The 19,407-nt window shown below is 57.0% G+C and overlaps 2 protein-coding genes across 3 annotated transcripts in view; one reads left to right on the top strand and one right to left on the bottom strand.

Annotated features, from left to right (window-relative positions):
- Positions 1-1,508, top strand: part of HADHA (hydroxyacyl-CoA dehydrogenase trifunctional multienzyme complex subunit alpha) — a 40,935-nt gene extending 39,427 nt beyond the window's left edge. The window contains exons 18-20 of the mRNA XM_003411922.4: positions 82-196; positions 757-902; positions 991-1,508. Coding sequence (XP_003411970.1) covers positions 82-196; positions 757-902; positions 991-1,136 — 407 coding nt within the window. The 3' untranslated portion in view covers positions 1,137-1,508. The remainder of the gene's footprint in view (positions 1-81; positions 197-756; positions 903-990) is intronic.
- A 1,262-nt stretch (positions 1,509-2,770) lies between these two features.
- Positions 2,771-17,407, bottom strand: GAREM2 (GRB2 associated regulator of MAPK1 subtype 2). 2 transcript variants are annotated; one of them, XM_023550587.2, is made up of 6 exons: positions 17,296-17,407; positions 14,355-14,495; positions 8,748-8,878; positions 6,975-8,027; positions 5,814-5,980; positions 2,771-5,412 (listed from the first exon to the last, which is right to left on the bottom strand). In XM_023550587.2, the coding sequence occupies exons 1-6, from the start codon at positions 17,405-17,407 to the stop codon at positions 4,386-4,388; spliced, it is 2,631 nt and encodes an 876-aa protein (XP_023406355.2). In that variant the 3' UTR covers positions 2,771-4,385. The 2 variants fall into 2 exon arrangements, with proteins under 2 accessions (XP_023406355.2, XP_064151211.1); XM_064295141.1 differs by lacking the exons at positions 14,355-14,495; positions 17,296-17,407 and having other exon boundaries at positions 2,771-4,931; positions 5,328-5,412; positions 8,748-9,158.
- Positions 17,408-19,407: the final 2,000 nt, after the last annotated feature.

The raw sequence follows: 19,407 nt of genomic DNA, 5'->3' as shown, positions 1-19,407 counted from the left end.
CTAGAGCTTTATAACAGGCCAGCAGAGAATTCTCAGGTGAGGGCTGAGAATTTGAACTCTCCCTTTTACTGCTTCTTTTAGGTCGCAAGTCTGGGAAGGGCTTTTACATCTACGAGGAGGGTGTGAAGAGTAAGAATTTGAATTCTGACATGGACAGTATTTTGGCAAGTCTGAAGGTGCCTCCCAAGCCTGATGTGTAAGTCACTTGGCATAGCTAATGGCACAGAAACAGCTGCATCTCGGGCGGCCTGAGGCTTCTTTGCTGTGATCATCATCCCTGAGCAGAAGGAGCTTCCTGACGCTGGCAGAGTGCTGTACCCTTCGAGCCCTTCCCCATCCCCCTCGCCTCTGCCAGCATCGGGTGAGAGCTACAGCCGAGCCTCACCCAGCCCTCGCTGAGAAGGTCCCAGAGGGCAGCTAGAAAGGTGGGCTGTCCTAGTCCCTCCACCCTCACAAATCCTTTATCATCATTTGTGAGCAACGGATAGTTGCTAAAGCCAGGAAACATTTATTGGTTACCTACTCTGTGCCAAGCTCTGTTCGAGGCATTATCTGATGTTCATTAGGGCCAGTAACTCCGCTGAGGGAAAGGGTGACTTTCAGGTACAGTCTTCTGGATAGAGGTGGAGGTTCAGTGCTGCCTGTCCCTTGGAGCTCTCCCATACCAACCCTCCCTCCCATCACCTCCTGTGCCTGCAGCTCCCACCTTCCTCCCCTTTTTCTCTTCATGTGCCTGATGCCTCTTCCTGTTGACAGCTCCTCTGATGAGGACATCCAGTACCGCCTGGTGACAAGGTTTGTGAATGAGGCTGTCATGTGCCTGCAAGAAGGGATCTTGGCCACACCTGCAGAGGGAGACATCGGAGCCGTCTTTGGGCTCGGCTTCCCCCCTTGTCTTGGAGGTTGGTCTTACAAATCGGGCAGTTAGCTTGCTTTATCTCAGAGCTCATGCTGCTGTCTCCTTCAACCAAGTCTGGTTTCTCTATGCAGGGCCCTTCCGCTTTGTGGATCTGTACGGTGCTCAGAAGGTAGTGGACAGGCTCAGGAGGTATGAGGCTGCCTATGGTAAACAGTTCACTCCGTGCCAGCTGCTAATTGACCACGCAAACAGCCCCAACAAGAAGTTTTACCAGTGAGCCACCCCCACACCACTCAGTGAGCTTGCTGGTCCCGGCTGCAGCAGCGCTGGCCCTCTGACAGAGTGGCGTCCAGATTCTTCAGTTAACAGAGGAAGACAAACTCAGGCATCAGATTTGCTCCTTGATTAGCGTGCCTTCAGCCATGACTGTCTCCGGTTCTGTGAAGTCTGACCAGATTAAGATTTTGCACTTCGTGTCAGAAGCTAGACTCACTGTGCTCATGATTTTATAAGGCCTAAGGCCCAAGGTGACTGCATCTTTGGAGTTATCTTTGCTGCCTGTTCCTACCCAGGAGGTTGATGGTGGTGAGGGCAGCTCTGCACTCAGCCAAACACAGGATAACAATAAAAACTAAACTCTTTATCAGCTTCTCTGCCTGCCTGCTCCTTTTTCTTTTAAGGAGTGAGCTGGAATAAAGCCCTGTACTCTTGGGGTAAGAATATGTCAAGAGAATTCCAGGCAGCAACTGAAAAGGAGGACTGTGATGATAGAAAGTGGAACTTTATGAGCCTAAACCCATGTTTAAGTGCTTTGGCTGACCTGCCTAAAGCAGCAGAAACATAGTAGGTATGGCATTAACCCAAACCCATTGTCATCAAGTTGATTCTGACTTATGATGACTCCATGTGTTAGAGTAGAACTGCTCCCTAGGGTTTCCTTGGCTGTAATCTTTATAGAAGCAGATTGCCAGGCCTTTCTTCCACAGCACTGCTGGGTGTGCTCAAACCACCAACCTTTAGATTAGTAGTCCAGGGCAAACACTTTGGGTCACCCAGGGACCTTCAGGTATGGCATACCAGGATATAAAAGATACTTCTTTTCCCAAACTGGATTTCCTCATGGCATGATTTTACCCAGTCTTGTCTTGGTGTGACTCATAGTTGGCGCCCATTGGGATAGCGATGGGTACATTGGAACTAAGCAGAGAAGGTAACGTGACCCTTATGTTCACTGTATCCTGTACCAATTTGCTGCCTAAGAGCATGGTAAATGGGCTTAAAGCACTAGTTCTGCCTCCACAGTGATCTTAGGAGCAGTCCAGGGAATGCCGATTTGACCCGCCCCCACCACCCAGCTGTAGCCTCAGCTCTTCACTCCCGTACCCTCCTGGTGTGGAAAGCTCCTACCCCATGCTCTGGCAGCAGCAGTGCTTGGTCTGGGTAAACAGTGTTGGGGCCCTCACTGGCCCTGTGAAGGAGCCACTGGATGTGTACAGAATCATAACTCAAGTCCCATCACACTTGATGCATTCTAAACTTTCAGATAGTTCCAATCCTTCCTGCCTGTGCTCTGGTGCAGAACTTCAAATATTTTCCTGATCCCAGCTCTGCTGTTGGGACTGGCAGGCAGGTTGCTTAGCACTGGCTCTAATAAACACTGTCAGTTGCTAGGAAGCCAGGCCCTAAAAGTTCTCTCTGAGATGGGGTTTTCAGATGACCAGAAGAAGGTAGAGAACTGATCCTCTGCCCTGAACCCACCCTTAGGCATGGAAGTGTGGGGTCTGAGAGCCTCAAGGCAGGCATTCTGCCAGAGCCAGGAAGATAGCTTGGGCCCTGGCTGGTGCCATTGTGCCCGGAAGTCTAGGTCTTCCCATCCAGCAGCACTAGGTGGCTGTGAATTCTGGTGTAACGTTAGCGAGAGTTGGAGGGTTCTTGTCAGGTAGGGGCAGGTGAGGGGCTTTCAGAGGGAAAGGAAGGCTGCACTTCCAGCTGCTTCCAGGGATGTATGAATGGGCTGCATGGACTATTCCAAAGTCCTCTCCCGCCCAGTGGCACGGACATTGTGCCTGTCAGTCCCTGTGGTCCTTCACAAGAAAAAGCAGTTGACACACAGAGCCCCACTCGCACTATTCATCAGCGGTCTAGCATTTATTTCACTATCCATGAGGAGTCACTAAGTCATCTGCAAGAAAACAACAGGTCTCAGTTCCTGTTTTATGCTCGTCCTCCTGCTCCCTCTCCCTCAGCCGAGGCAGCCTGCTCAGGGCATGGGTACCAGCAGGGCTTTACTACTGTGAAGATAAAACACTGAGGAAATAAATATCTATGTAGACTAGGTAAGGCAGAAGAGAAGGCTGGTACTTCAGCGCCCTGACACGAGTGGGCATGAGGAGAATTAGCCTGGCCGTGGTTAGTGAGAGCAGCTGGTAGTGGTGTGGGGTGATGGGGTGCTTGTACACAAGACCGGAGTGCCAGGCAGCCAGCAGCCCACCATGCTCAAGATTCATGTGAACAAGCGCAGCAGAGCTGAGCTCCATGAGGAGGTAAAAAGGTAGGCTTTCCCAAGCCACTGTGCTTTCTCCCAGCCGCACTCACCTGTACCAGTGACAAAAAAGCAAACAGGGAGGGACACCGTGTGTTCTTCAGTGCTATGATGAGGGCAGGAGAGTGGCAGAAGAGGGAGAGAGTGAACACCACTTCCCTCTACAACCAAGCAGCAGCTAACCTCAAGCTACCTGCTCATCGTGGAGTCAGATTCCAGAGACAACCCAACCTGAGAGGCTGAACCACTGGCTGCAGAGCCCAGAGCAGGAGCAGGGTGCTCTAGATGTTCGGGGAACACCTGCCTCCCTAACTAGGTAAGTAGGTCAAGGGCAGAGCCGTGCTCTCCAAAGTCGTCACCCACAAACCAGAGCCCTGAGGCAGAGCCTCTCAGGTGCGGGGCTGATGCTTGGGCATGATGCACCTGTGCTCGGGCCCGGGAGCCTCAATCAAGGTAGAGCAGATGGGGAAAGAAGGGCATTCCGCACACAGACATTGGCACCTCTGACTCTGGGGCAGCTTGGGCCAAAAGCCCACAGAGCACAAAGGAGAGAGGGCACTTGGGGAATTTGTGCTTCAGTTACAGACCATTCTTCTTTCCTTGTCTCTAACCTGAATCTACAAGCCTGAGAAGTGCAAGACATTTGTGAAGTTCTGTAGCAGGGCACGAAGGCCAGCTTTAACCCACCCTACGGGAATTGCAGCAAATGCCTCACCAGGCCCATGTGTACACTTGCACCTCCAGCCCCCTCCCCACGTACTCTGCAAACACAGAAGGCAAGGCATCCCTGTGCTGAGGCCCACATCCCCAAGTGTGTCTCCCCTGAATTCACTCTGCGTGACTGCCTAGCAGCCTCAATCCCGGTGTGGATGGCCCCGCAGGCAGCACTGCCCACTGCTTGAGGAGTGCCATCCCCAGCAGGCACACGCTGTGCCCATGGTCCCTGCACCAGCATTCCAGTCGTACAGCTACTAGCCGGGCAGCTCAGATCTTGGGCCGCCAGCCTTTGATGAACTGCATGATCTTCTTGACCTGCAGTTTGGTGAGGTGGAAGTCGTCTGCCAGGATGTCCTCGCTGAGCTGCACAAAGATGCTACCATCAATGCGTTCTCGGGCAAAGAAGCTCACCACATCCTCTGAGAGCCCGATGAAACGCAGACTGCGAGAGACCTCCTCCAGGGAAAGCGCAGACAGGTCCGCGGGGGGCTGCCAGGAGGAGGCATCCCGGCCTCCCCAGCCTGCAGCTCCATCCCGGGGACTGGCAGGAGTCCCTTCCAGGCGCCCCTGGGTGAGAAAGAGTCGTGCCCCACCTGCCTCGGGCCCCTGCACTGGTGACAGTGGGGTGGGGACCTGCCGCAGCACCAGACCTTCAGGCTCAAAGGCCTTGGGGGGACCAAGGGGTGAAAGGCGGGGTCCAGGCCCAGGTCCTTCCACAGCTCTGGGCTCCTGATATCGCATCAGCTCGGGCTCTGGAGAACCGCCCTGGCCCAGCTCAAAGGGATCAAAGGGCTCCAGGGCTGGTTCTTGCCACTCAGAGGAAGAGGAGGAGGAGATGGTGGGGCATGAGGAAGTGGGAGCAGCTGAATAGGCCTGGCCTGGCGAAGCTGGGCCTGGAGAATAAGCAGGGCTGGAGGTAGCCAGGGGGCCCAAGGTGGTTGTGGGCCCAGAAGAAGAGACCACTGAAGGGCCTGAAGGGTAGGCAGGCCCGGAAAAAGGGTTGAGAGCTCCAAATGGAGCAAAGCGTTTCTGGGGGTGGGAGGGCTTGAACAGAGGCGAGCAGCTGTGGTAGGCTTTGGCAGGGGTGTCAGCCCCCAAGACAGAAGCAGCTCGACTGCTCAGGGGCTCAGCATGCGCCCGGGAGGCCTGGCTGGGCTGCGTGGTAGAGGGCAGGGGTCCTGAGGTTGGGCGGCTCGAAGACTCGCCCACCTTGCAATCCCCCCAGGTGCAAGGGTAGCAGTAGAGTGAGTAGGCATCCGGGGACGGGGAGCCACTTCCACTGCGGGAGCCTGCCCTGTGAGCAGAGACAGATACACAGACAGGCAGAAGGTAAGGCAGAGCAAGAGGGAAAGGGGACAGGGTCATGCTTGTGACGCAGCAAACCACCGCTCTGTCAGGCCACAGAGGCCGTCACTCCGAGCTCAGAATCCCTGGCTCATAGCCCAGCCCACAGGGCCTAAGACTCTCTGAGATTCCCTTCCCATCCTATTGCATTTAGGAAAAAAGTAGAAGTAAGCAGGAAGGAGGGCAAGCAGGCTCCCGGCCTCCCAGACAGCAGTGCCCTCTCCCCTGACTACAGCACTGGGACCCTCACCCTCCGACCCTCCCAGGCCTGAAGCCTTCCTCTTCCTCAGCACTTCTCCCCACCTAATGCCCTGCCGCAATCACCAGGACCGTGAGAAGGAAGGGACTCACCCATCCTGAAGGCCAGAGGAGTAGTAGGAGAGGCTGGAGCTGGGTGAGTGGACAGGTTGCAGCTTGGGAAAGCGCGGGGGCACAGGGGGGCTTCCCGAGAGCCGGCTGCCATTGCCACCCCGGGGAGGGACAGGCGGGGCATTGAGCAGGCGGCACTCCTCCTTAACCTGCAAACAGAGGGCAGATGGCATCAGTGAAGCAGGCAGGGGCCCTGACACCACCCCTGACCTGGGCAGCCAAAACTTCTTATCTTCCCTTTCCCAAGCAGCTGGGCAAGGGGGTGTCTGGGAGCCAGAAGGCTGCCTTACCCTACACCCAATAACTCACCCTCTGCCCTTTCCTATCTCTCCAGCGACTTCACTCACCAAAAGCCCACAACACACAGTCTCCTATTCCCTCGGAAATTTATCGTGAACGTAAGAAAAAGAATACAGAAGTACTAGATCCAATACAATTAGGCAAGTAAACGTATTCCCACCTCAAGGAAAAGGAGGGGAAGAAGTGGAAAAGGGTGTGACAGAGGACAGAAAGGGAAGGAAAGTATCCACCATCTGGACTCCTTCCTTAGAAGTCAAAATTCCCCAAAGTGGACTCCATGGGGTGCTAATAGGTGTTATGTGCCAGCGGGAAATGTTCTGTGGACAAATAAACTTGGGAAATTATGCATTTAACAAAGGTGAACAGGTTTCCCTGGTGCAGAACTCAGAGCCTTCAGCATACCAACACTCCGTGACCAAGCTGAGGGCTGGGAACGGTATATAAGTTTCTCAACTAATTTTGCGGAGGAACCTTTTTTGCACTGGACAACTCAAAAAACTACTGTTATGTAGAACCTTCTCTGGGCAACACTGTTCTAGTCTCATCCCAAATTCTTTCAGGCCAGGGACCTACTTTGCATCTTTGTCCTACAATTCTGGATGCCACCGTCCCTGGTATCCATTACCACAAATGCTCTTGCGTGTCTTCCGCCTTCCCCCACATCTCTACCATCCTGTCACCCACACTAGGGGCTGGGGGGTGGGATATCAAGGCTGGGTCCAGGAGAGCTAGTGCTTCTGGGCCAAACTTCGTCCCTTGGCTGAGCAGCCTCCCTACAGTATAGAGAGTCAGGAGGGCTCAACTCCCTGGCTCCCACCCTCCGCCTCAACCGCATTCACTCACAGCCTCGGATTTGGGAGGGACTGGAGGCGGCGGCGCCGCGAGCTCCAGGCGTGGTGGCCCAGTGGCCCCGAAGGAGATGAGGTCAGGCCCTGGGGGCGGCCTAGGCCTGCCCTCGGCGAGGCTTTCGGCCACCTGGTGCGTCCACAGCTCCTCGTAGGGGATTTCGGGGGGCGGCGCGGCAGATTCAGACGCAGCCCAGTCGGGGCTCACGTACTCCTGGTCACCATCGCCGGTGGGCGGATGCGGGCCGAGCAGGGCGGGCGTCCGGAAGGGCACGGGGACGCGCGGCGCGGCCAGGCAGAGGCGCGCGCGGCGCGGGCTGGCGCAGTCGTCGGCGAGCTCGGCGGGCGCCTCTCGCACGGCCGTGGAGTACTCGTCCGGGTCGAAGCGCTCGCGGCAGTAGGAGGCGCTGTCGCGCACCAGGCGCTCGACGCGTGGGTCCCCAGCCAGCAGGCCCTGCGGCAGGGCGAAGCGCGGCGTGTCCGTGAGCAGCAGGAAGTGCAGCGGCGCCGGGCCCTCGCGGCGCAGCGCCAGCCCCAGCACCACGGTCTTGGAGATGATGCTGACCAGCTTGTAGCAGTGGCCCTCGCGCACCGGGTGCAGGTCGTAGGGGTTGCGAGGCGGCCGGCTGGGCACCAGCACGTTCACCGGAAGCCGCACGCGCTCAATGATGGCGCGCACCGTGTGCTCGCCCTCCTGCATCTGCAGCTCCAGCGGGCTGCGCGTGCTGAAGCGGCCTTGGCACTGGAAGGGCAGGCTCAGGCTCTCGTTGGTACGGTGGTTCATGCAGATGAGGCAGGGCATCTTGCCTTTGATGGGTCTGGCGCCCCCGCCGGCGCCCGCAGCCCCCGCGCTCCCCGGGCCGCCGCCGCCTGCCATCCCGGCCAGCGCCCCGGCCCGGCCCAGCTTGCGCAGAAGGGTGGTAAAGCGCGAGCGCTCCTTGGTGGTCTTGGCGCACAGAATCTCCGCCTGGCCCATGAGAGTGAGCTCGTCGCCCGCGTGGAGCGTAAAGTTGTACACCTCGCTGTCCTCGCTGAACTCGCCCGACACCACCTGCGGATCCCAGAAACGGAAGCCTGAGCCAAGGCTCCAAGGAAAGCCACGTAGCCAGCCGGGCGAGGCCGTGGATTGGGGTCAGGAGCCCCCCGGTCCATCCTAGAGAGGCCAGGGGGTCGCTGTGCAACCTGAAGTTGGGCTGGGCTTTAGTGACGGCAGGTATATTCCTGCTTGGAAGAGTTGCTGTAAAGACTAAATCGCTGAAGATATATACAGTGACATACTTTAAAAGAAGTCAATAAATGGCAACTTACAGTTTTCTTTAAATGTGAATGATGATAATGCCCCACCGATCCAACAAAGCTAGCGTGAAGAGACGTGAACTGACGGATAATAACGGCTTTGTAAACAGTAAAGCATTATCCGCATGGGAGCATGGAATTGCTTGCTCTGGATGCTTGCCCACAATCACCACCTCCACCAGCGGATGCTAGGAGAGCAAGGGTGCTCGGACAGGCTGCCCTGAAAGGTCCCCAAGTCAGGATGACCCTTCACACACATACTTCCTCCGGCTTTACCGCCTCTTGCAAAAAGTTCTTCAGCCTAGTGGGTCATCTCCTCTGACATGGTCCAGTTGTGCGAAAAGCCCTCAAGGGGTCGCCAGAAGCCACCCTGGACACCTCTGCTTCCAAGACCATAAAGGGTTCTTTCGAACTGGGGTCAGGGTTGCCCCTGAGGGTGGGGTGAGGGCAGCATGCCTGGTGCGGGAAGACTGACCTTGACACTGAAGGTGATGGCTTCCATCACAAAGATGCGGTCAGGGAAGACACTGGCCACCTCCTCCACGCTGCTGAAGTACCTCACCGGCTCCCGCACATCCCGGGCCTGCTCCAGGAGCTTGAACTTCCCTGCACAGGGGATGCAGGCCGCTGGGATGGGTCTGCCTGCTGGGAGCCTGGCCTGCATCCTGAGAGCCCTCATGGTTCCTACTTCCCACTGCCCGCACTCAGCCAGCTCCTCTAGAACTCAGGTGGGCAGAGGTCTGCACTAGCGCGAGGTGGAGGGGGCTGCTGATTTGGCTCACGGCTCAGTGAGGGGGCCAGCACCGGTCTCCGGCAACTAGAACACAGCACTCTCCCATGCAGAGCTGTGGGTGGGGGCAGTGGCTGCCTGCCCAGAGAAACCCAACTGCAAACTGGCCCCAAACACTTGGACACAGGGCTGGCCTCTGACACAAGCATCAGTATGGCATTGAGGATGCTGGCTCATAGCTTAGTCCCAGCTGGCCTCTGGCTTGCTGTGATCCTCGCCACATTGCTTCCCCCTCTCTGGGCCTCTGGCTCCTGATCTGAGGGGTTGGAGCCGACGATCGTGGGACTTGCATCCTGTGCACCCACCCTGGGGTGTGCTGTACACCAATGGCCAGACCAGGGCCCAACCCCGAGCCTTGGAGGCCCTGGAAGTACCGCTTTGATCCCAGCTTGGTTTCCAGGCCCTCCTCGGATCCAACGTCCAGTCCCATGTCCCAGAGTCCTCAGAGCTGTGCCATCTCCCTCAGATGAGGCCTTCCCGACATGCAGTCCAGGGCTTTTTCTGGCTGGCTCAGCACATGCCTCCAGGAGACACAGATTTTAAAGAAGCGATGATGCTCAGTGAGGCCTGACACTCCGGCATGAAGTGTCACAGCTTTTATGTGCCCCCTACATAAGCATAGAAGACCAGGCTGCGAACTGCCCTGCAGCTGGATGGATGGCCTCTTCTCAGGGCTTACAGAGAAGGAAGAGACTCTTGCTGGGTGAGGGGATTAACAGGAGAGAGAAGGAAAGGTTACTAGCTTCTGGAGCACTCCCTGTGGTGGCCCCATTCACAGTTCATTCACTGATTTATTCCACAAACATTGGCGGAGCACCTACTACGTGCCAGACACTGTGCTAGGCCCTACAGAGGGTCCAATTTGTGTAAAATGCCAGCTGCCCACAAGAAAATCAAGATATAGTGGGTGAGATGGTAAGTACCCAATGGTGGCTGGAGGTGATAGGTGCTACAAAAGAGGCATGAAAAAAGAGCAAAGGGTTGCTGAATAGGCAGACAGACACCTGCCTGGCAGAGTCAGACAGCATCACTGAGCTGCACCTTAAGAATGAAAGGGATTTTACAGAATGGGCATTCCAGCTGGAAGAAATACCAAGCAAAGACACAGAGACACAAAGCAGATTGCTGCGTGCCTGGAATGGGGAGTGCATGGAGGGGAAGGCTTGAGGAAAGGGTAGCAGGAGGTGAAGCCAACAGCAGCTGGGTTGTGAAAGGCTTTGAATGCCATGCTGAGGCAGAGGACTTTATTCTGTAGGAAGTGAGACCTGTTGGGGAAATACCATGATCCAGGTTGAACTCTATAAAGATCACTGGGAATCCAGTCTGGTAAATAAGCCAGTAATGAATCCTGGAGAAGAGCTAGGGTATCAACCAAGGGAAGAGCAAGAAATGAGCAGACCAAGAGAGACTGGAAAGGTAACTCTTCAGCTTGGGTGACTGAATGCATAGTGGGTGAGGGAGGAGGCTGTCAGGCTACCACCCTGGTCAGAAGTGGAGATGGCAGAGCTATTAACCCAAACTGGGAGCCTGGGAAGAACCTCCAGATGGTATTGTCCCAGCGTGGGCGAGCCTGTGGGAGCAGCGGTGGGAAGGCCTGGTCAGGAGGAACAGACCGAAGGTCACGGCCTGCAGATGCCGGCTTTAGCTGTGGACCCGTGAGATGATGGCTCAGGGAGGGCGAAGGGCAGATGTCCTCACTGTACTCCTATCATGAACACACACACATGATTTTGTCAGATTTGGGGGTTCCTGGAGCCCCCAGAAGGAGCTCTGGTACCACAGTGGTTAAAGTACTCAGGGCTAACCAAAAGGTTGGCGATTCAAACCCACCAGCCACTCCATGGGAGAAATGTGACAGCCTGTTCCTGTAAAGATTTACAGCCTTGGAAACCCTGTGGGGCAATTCTACTCTGTCTGTCCTGGAGAGTCGCTATGAGTTGGAATCAATTTGACAGCAAAGGGAGGCCCCAAAGCCTAGCCAGAGACCCAGATTAAGGCCCCTCCTGGTACAGCACATGAAGAACAGAAGGCCAAGGGCTGAGCCTGCAGCATCAGCCGGAAGAGGAATGAGAACCAAGAAAGACAAGGGAAAACACATGGGAAATATCCTGGAGAAAGCTGGGAGGGGAGCCCCCCAGTCCTGCCCTAACCACCCTGAGGGAAGAGGCCTCAGATGTACCACAGCCTGAGGGGACCTGCAAGAAGCATCAATCTGGGAGCCAGCAGCAGGAGTTTCAGACCGTGCGTAGAGGCCTCCTTCTCCCCCCAGAGCCACACATAAGCCCCCTGATACCTCCCAAATGGCAGCTGGGAAGGGTGAGGGGCTGTGTCCCAACCATGAGCAGCCACATAGGGAGAAATGCCCCATGCCCCCTGTGGGGAGAGCTGGAGCCAACTCAGGGCAGGAATCCGGGGAGGATGTGGCCACCAGGATCAATGTAACCATGGCACCCAGCCCCCTCACTCCGCCCCAGCCAGAGTCCAGCGCCTGCCATTAAGGCTGAGAAGAAGGAAGGGAGACCTCCTGGGAGCCACCTCTGGCCCTGGAAGCCTTTTCCTCCCCGCAGCCCTGAAGCCAGGCCAGGGGCAGCTTCCTCTCCTGCCTCCCCCACGTGAGGCCTGAGCCCCCCTCCTCTCCAGAAACCAGCCCCACCCAGCCCTGCCCCTCCTCCCTGTCCTTGACCCCAAGAACACATTTGCACTTGCCTGATTGTCCCTTCCAGCCTGAAGCACTTGAGAGCTGGAGCAGGGTCTCCTTTATAACCCACCCCCACCCCCAGCACCTAGCCGATAGAAGATGCTCAGTAAGGGATGGTGGGTAAAAATACAGGCTTTGGAATTGGACAGACCTGGTTGAATCCCAGCTCTACTACCAACCAGCTGTGTGACCTTGGGCAAATTATTTAATCCCTCTGGGCTTCAGTTTTCCCATCTGTAAAATGGAAGCATACTACTTAGCTCACAGGACAGGGCATGCCAGCTGGTCCCTAGGGCTCAAAGCTGATACTCTGGATGAGGTACCACCGGGGAAGAAGCCTGGGTCCCCTGAGCAGGACCTGTGGGGGGCCTGTTTCAGAGGAGCCAGGTCTCCCTGCCTCTCTGAGGGAGGCGGGGATGGGAAACTCGCAGCGCCCCACCCCCAACTCTGCTCGGGGCGCCGCCCTCCCCCCTGCCCGCCTTCTGGCGGCTCTCTCCGCGGTCCGCAGCCGGCCCGCCCCTCCGGCCAAGCACAGCTTTCATTATTAATTCAATAGGAGAAATCAGCGTCAAACAGTGCACTCAGCGAGCGAGTCCTTGTTAACCTGCCGGTGCCTGGCCCTTCCCCCTCCTAAGGAGCTTCTGCCTTCCCTACCCACCCAGGCGGACTGGAGCCACCCACAGGAAAAATGAAGCTAGGGACAAAACCCCTGCAGACCAGCTGTCACCCCATTACCACCACCATACACAGGCACTCAGGGGACACCAAAAGAAATGGGGGAAAAGGGCTAAGCGCCCCCCTGGACTCCTAATTCCCTAAGAGACTGGTGCCTTGGTTTCCCTCTCTGTAAAAATGGGACTTAATCTTCACCAGAGGTCCCTGGGTGGTGCAAACTGTTTGCGATGCCTACTAATTGAAAAGTTGGCAGTAGGAACCCACCCAGCGGTACCATGGAAGAAAGGACTGGCGATCTGTTTCTGTAAAGATTACAGCCAAGGAAACCCTACAGAGCTCAGTTCTCTGTAACACACAGGTCGCCATGGGTTGGAATCCACTGGTTTGGTTTTTGGTTTGGTAATCCTCACCAGAGCTTTAATGACACAACCGAAAGGTGTAGTCCCTGAAATCATGCTTCTGTCAGGGAGGGCATTTTCCAGCCTTTTCTTTTTTATCCCAAGAAGACCTGGGACCTCTCTCTGGGCTGGGAGATTTCTAACTTGGAGAAGTCCCTGCCCTATTCCCCACCGACCAAGGGCTCCAGGCCCAAGGCAGGACCCCAAGTCAGAAAGACACTTGAGACAGTTTCCACATCTTTTAAGTGAGGTTTGACGGATACAGTGGGTAGCACCTTCACAGGGCTGTTGTAAAGAAGCAAAAGAAGGCATGCATGTAAAGGGCTTAGTCCTGTCCCACTGGCTCAGGGGAGACCAGGGCAGAGAAAAGGACTGAGCATTCCCCAGCTCAAAGGGGTCCCAGCCTTTGTTGTCCACCTATTGGAGGCAGTGTACACAGTCTCTCACAGCAGTTAAGAACACAGACCTGGACATCTACTGAAACTCCCGCAGCCTCAGTTTCCTTGTGAGTCAAAAGGAGTTCATAAGCTTCCATAGGGTTGCTGTGAGGATGAAATGAGAAAAACTCGAAGCCTAGTGCCTGGAAAGGCTCTCCCCAGCCATGCTCAATACATCGTCGCTGGGCTTACAGAGGGCATCTCTGGGAGGGGAGCCACCGGACTCCCATGCATCCACTCAGCAGACGGCACCCTGTGGCCACTGCATCCTGGTGTGGTGCAGCAGGCACCTGCCCCAGCGTCAGGATACCTGGGTCTGGCCCTGGCTCTGCCACTTACTAGCTATATGGCCCTAGACAGGTCACTTCCCTTCTTAGGCCCTCTATTTCATCCTCTGTAAAACAAAAGTGCTGGACTTCCTTTTTTGGCAGCAGAATCCTTTCTTCAAGCAAAATCTTATGTAGGATGTCAACCTCATATATAGAACAGGAAAAAGCAGAAGTTCCTTAGCATAATCTCATTTGAAAGTCTAAAATTTTAATAGGCACTCATAAAGTCCATCAGTGAAGACCATGAGCTGCTTGACTAACACAAAAATTGGGAAAAGCGGGATTAGAGCTGACAGGGGCAGCCGTAACAGCAGCCTGAGCATCTCATTTCTTTCTGCAGTTTTTTGGTTGCACAATATTGAGAAGATCCTGGCAGGTTTTCTCTCTGAGGGTCTGTATGAAAAAGGGCTAATGAGGCAGCGCAAGGGACACACTGAAGGCCTCTAATCACGGTCAAGGTTTGATCTGTAGCAATTTGATTTTTTTAATCATTAGTTTAAAATCTGCAAACCTGTGGGCCACCTCTCCAGAAGCCCAGAGAGCCATAGAAAAGTATGAAAAACCACTGGACTAGGTAATCATCACCCCGCCACCCACGGGGCTTTAACTTCATGTCCTCTCTCATTCCTGCAGCTCCAAGGACAGGCTGGTCACCAACAGCTCCCCCAAAGGCTTCCTCACTCACTACCCTTGTCTCCAGACCCTCCTGCTTATACCCCTCCCCACCATCAGCCTTATCCTCCAGCTGCGCACACCTGGATACTGCAGGGGGATGTCGATCTTGGGGCCAATGACGTAGTGGCCTTCCTCCAGGGTGTGGGCAGTCACTGTTGTCCACTGGCGGCAGGAGTGGATGAGCAAAATGTCACGCTCACTGACGCCCTCGGCATACTCCCCTGGGAGGGGGACGGTCAGGGAGGAGGGGGGAGAGGAAGAGAGGACATTAGGAGGGGCAGAAAGAACAGGCAGAGTGACCTCCTCACCAAGACACCACCCTGGGACAGCCCCCCATGATCCCTGTCCAGGTCAGCTATGCTCAAGGGGCAGGCAGGCTGCCAGCTGTGGCCTCAGGGCTGTGAGTTAGGACCTGTATGTCTCTTGAGCTCCAGCTCCCGACGGGCCCGCAGCAGCCAGCCCAGCCACCATTCCTCATCCATCATTCAGTTCGGGCCCTGTTGTCCTGGCCCTGTGTTGGGGTCTGGGGACTCCCAGCGGATGAGCCCCGTCCTGCCCTCCAAGAGCACTTAGGCCCACAGAGAGGTGGGAAGAGATGTGAACAGTCACTCCAGGGCCAGTATGAGGCACTGAATGGAGGGTGTCTGCGGCACTCACAGTGGGGAGCAGCAGGCTGGCTGGGGGTAGGATAAGGAAGGGAGATGTTCCAAGCAGGAGACCAGCAGAATTCTCAGCCCTTAAGTCAGTGCCAGGCCAGGCCAGGGGGGCCTTTGTTGAGGAAGCAGAGAGGGCCTAGAAGAAGCTTCTGTTGTGGGTACCAGCTGTGAGGGCTCCCCCAGAGCCATGGGTTACTTGGGTCAGGAGAACAGCAGGGCTTAGGGGTGCTGATTCCTAGCTCTCCAGCACAGCGCCTTTCTTTTCACCCCATGCCACGGGCAGTCTCCTGCATTCAGGGGACCTCAGAGGAGGGGGATCAGCCCTCAGGCACCCCAGGCCCTTCATCCTCCCAGCTTTTGGAACACTGGAGAAGGGGGGTTTAGAAGGTGGGAGGACGGAGGGTAGGGAAGGGCTTTTTCTTGGTAAAAGCTGCACTTGGACAGAGGTGTTGGGAGGGGCCTGGGCCCCCCAGGCTCCAAGCCCGGCAACGGTTTCCAGGGGAGCAGAGGGGCTGGCCCAGCTTCCAGGAGGCTGGTGGGCTGTCTCTTGGCTGCAGCTGGTAGGCAGGCTGGGGGTGGGGGATGCCTCCTTCCTGGCTTCCTCAGACACAACTTACTAAATTCCTGCCCCCCAACCAAATGGGCAGTGGTTCACCCTGTTGGCTTTGGGTGTGTGTATAAGTGGTGTGCGTATGTGTGTGTGTGGACCTGGCTCCCACTGTGTTGGTTGGGGGGGAGGGGTGGAGATGTGAGCCTTCCTCCCCAGAGCCTCACCTCCTGAGGCAGAGGAGATAAGTCACCTAAGCCCCAGTTCACCCTTCCACAGGGACACAGGCCACAACCACAGGCTGGCACACGACAGCCATGGGTCATGGTCACCAAGAGTTGAGCCACCACAGCTATCTGGCCCACAGTAACAGGTGCTTGTCCCCAACAAGACAACTCAGTTCCATGGTCCCACTAAGAGGCTCCTCCCAAATGCTTAGCCACCTAGGGACCTTTAAGGCCACATGCTTTCATTCACATTCACACTTGAGGGTAGCCATGGCCACACACTATCACAGACAGTTAGGTCATCACACCAGTCACTCATTCCCTGTTCATTCATTCATTCAACCCCTATATCTTTGTTAGGCAGGATGAGCCTGCAGCCCAGTGGGAAGACAACAAATGCCATTCCAACAGGGTACGAGGTGGGAGGTAGTACTGTGGTGCGGCGAGGTGTCCAGGGAGCCCAGAGGAGCCCCTACGTAGGCTGAAGACCTGGAGAAAATGCTAGGGAAGGGGGAGATATCACAGAGGATGTGTGCGCATGTACACACACACACACACACACAGCCTTGCTGCTGACACTGAGTCTCAAGATCTCACGCTGACGATGTGGTGCCGTTAAGGGCTACAAGATGCTGGGCCACCGGCTACCCAAGCCCGACGGCCCGGCCGTGGGCGCTCCCACAGAGCCTGCTCCTGAGACACACTGACTGTCACTGTGCCCACTCCTCGCCGCTGCGGGTCAGAGGAGGGGCTGCCGGGCCCGGGGGAGCGGAGTGGAGCCGGCTGCCGCGGGCCCCATTAGCATTCCGGGAAGCGAGTGTGCCAACGCGGGCCAAACCCCTATTCTTCTCACACACAAAACCCCCGGCCTGGCTGCCAGCTCCGGCTCCTGCCCCTCCCCCAGCCAAGCAGCCCCCTTCCCCTAAACGGCCCCCTCGCTCCGCACAACCTCCAGGCGTCCCCTCTCAGGCCCCCATGCACTGTCCCCTCATTAGAGCCTCTCGGGCCCCATGGAGAAGTGGGACGAGGCGCGGGGGGCAGACGGAGGCCCTGGGGGGCACGCCCTGCGGGAGGGGCCGCTCCCTTGGGCTTCTCCTGAAGGTGGTCTGCCTGTCCCGGAAGACCGGAGGCTGCACTCCAGGACGCCAAGGGAGGGTACGAGGAGGGCCACAAGAGAGAGGCCGAATGGGGCTGGGGTGACGGCGGTGAGAAGACAGTCCGAGGCCCAAGGGATGCGGGCGGATCGAGGTGAGAGGCTAGAAACAAAGGGAAAGAGGGGGTGCAGCCGGGGTGAGGGGCCTGCGGGATGCGGGGTAAAGGCGAGCGCCGACGGCGCGGGCGCGGTGTCTCGGCCGTGCTTCGGGCTCCGGTTGAGCCGGAAAACTCGTCTCCCGGCCCGGCTCCGCTTTCGGTCCCCGTGCGCGTCCGCGAACCCAGGAGGAGGCTCGTGGGCCCCAGGTCTCGGGGGAGGTGCACCGGGAGCAGCGAGGAAGAGCGGGAACCTTATCCTCACGGTCACGCTCGCACCTGCCTGGAGAGTCCCCGATTTCTTCGCGGATCCCCCAGCGCCCCTCCCCAGCAGCCCCGGTACCTGGCCCGAGACAGGCGAGCGTGGGCAGGCGGCAGCGGCTGACGATGAGGTCGAGCGGGAAGGCGCCCATGCTCCAGCGCAGCCCGGCCAGTCCGGCCGCCAGCTTCTCCATGGCATGGGCACCCCCGGGGCCGCCGTCCCCGAGCCCCGACGGCCAGTCCCACGCGGCCCGGGCTCCCGCGCCCGCCGTCACCTCCCGGGGCCGCCGCAGCGCTCGGGCTCGGCCGCCTGGCCCCGGCGGCGGCGTCACGTGGCCGGCCTCCCCGCGGGGCGCCGGCCCCGCCGCCCCTCGCCCCACCCCCGGCCCGCGCCTCCCGCCTCCGCCAAGTCCCGCCTCCCCCGCCCGTCCCCGGATAGTCGGCCTCCCGGTCTTTGAGCGTCCAGGTGACAGCCGGTGACAGACAACACCAGGAGGGGCGCCTGGAAGGGAGACCGAGACCCAAAGCGGCATCTGTGGGGTCGTGGGGCGGCCTCCTCTTCCGGGCTGAGTGTGTCTGGGTGCCCCCTTTCCCCGCCTGGAGCGGCGCCTCTCCGCACCCCTCTTGTCACCGCCTCCTGGAGTCCTCTCTCACCCGCGCCCTCCTGGGCTTCCCAGGGCTTCAGCCCTGAACTCAGCCGTCGCGATCCCAGCAGCGGTCGCTGCCTCTAAGTGGGCACGGCGCGGACACTGACTTCCTCCAGCTTTACACCGCCGGGAGAGGCGGCCTCCTTAGCCCCATTTTACTAATGAGCAACTTGAGGCTCCAAAAGGTCAAGTGGCAGCCAGGGTTTGAACCCAGGTTTGACTACAATCCTGTTGCCTTCTCCCGTGAGTCGCCGGAGCCTTATACAACCTCTCAAAGCCCATCGTAGAGCACTTCACAAGTTCCCAAAGTCCCTTACCCGATTGTCACAACAGTCCTATGAGCAAGATAGCGCCAGTATAAACACAGCACACGGTATGTTTGCTCCCACTTTATAAATGAGAACTGAGTCGCCGACATGTAACCAATGGTGGAATCTCACTCTCAGGAGGTTTACCGGAGCCCCTGTACCTTCTCCCCCCTTCCCTTCTCTTAATTGCTCTTACCTTTCTTCCCACTTCATCTTATTTTTCCAACCCCTTTTGGCTCCGGGGCTCCCCTTGGGAACCCTTCCCAGAAGCTCCGGTGGCTTTGTGCCCGTCCGCCCAAGCTCGGCCTGAGTCCACCCCTACCTTCTCCTTCAGTGTGTCTGCGGAGCCCTCTGCAGGTGGCCAGGGACTGGTGCAGGCCTGTGGCGGGACCTGCCTGCCGCACTGGGCTGTGAGGCCGCCAAGAAGCGGGCCTGAGCCCCCAGGCTAGTCCTTAAAGGGCTCCATTTGACTCTAGCCTTCAGCCCAGTAACCTAGGGAGACACCTCAAACTTAGATACAAAAGCCCCTCTTCCGAGGTGGCTGACTTCTGGCATCACGTGACCAGAACTCCAAGAGAAATGCACCAGATACACAAAACTTCCCAGCTGGAAGAGACATTTCAGACCACTGGTTCATCCTCGCTTTTTGCAGAAGAAGAAACAGACTCCAAGAGCGGAAACGCTTTGTTCCAAGGTCACACAGCAGGAAAGAAGCAGAGCAGTGACTAGAAGGTGGCCTCCACCTCCCAGGCAGTGCTAACTCCATCACTCTAGCTTGGCCCAGCCCACCTAACCACCTCGTTCCTGACCGCAGGTGGAGCGGCTGGGTACCTAGTCCTCAGGCTTTCTCTTACAGTTCAGCCACAGCAGAGGGGTGACTTAGGGGTAAACCAGATGGACTGAAGCTCTCTTGGGTCTGTGGGAGTGGGATGGGTTCTTTCCTTAGGGAATTGGGGAGGAAAGACATGGCAGAAGGGAAGAAGAAAATATAGGAGTCTGAGAACGGAAACCCTGGTGGCATAGTGGTTAAGTGCTACAGCTGATAACCAAAAAGTCGGCAGTTGGAATCCACCAGGCACTCCTTGGAAACTCTACTGGACAGCTCTACTCTTCTGTAGAGTCACTATGAATTAGAATCAACTTGACGGCAATGGGTTTTAAGGAGGGAATAGCTAAGAAGAAAGGCCTAGTGGTCTACTTCCAAAAAATTGGAACTGAAAACCCTATGGAACCCAGTTC

This window comes from Loxodonta africana, chromosome 12, assembly GCF_030014295.1.
Source record: "Loxodonta africana isolate mLoxAfr1 chromosome 12, mLoxAfr1.hap2, whole genome shotgun sequence".
NCBI classification, from domain to species: Eukaryota; Metazoa; Chordata; class Mammalia; order Proboscidea; family Elephantidae; genus Loxodonta; species Loxodonta africana.
This window is presented reverse-complemented; position numbering and strand designations above follow the sequence as displayed.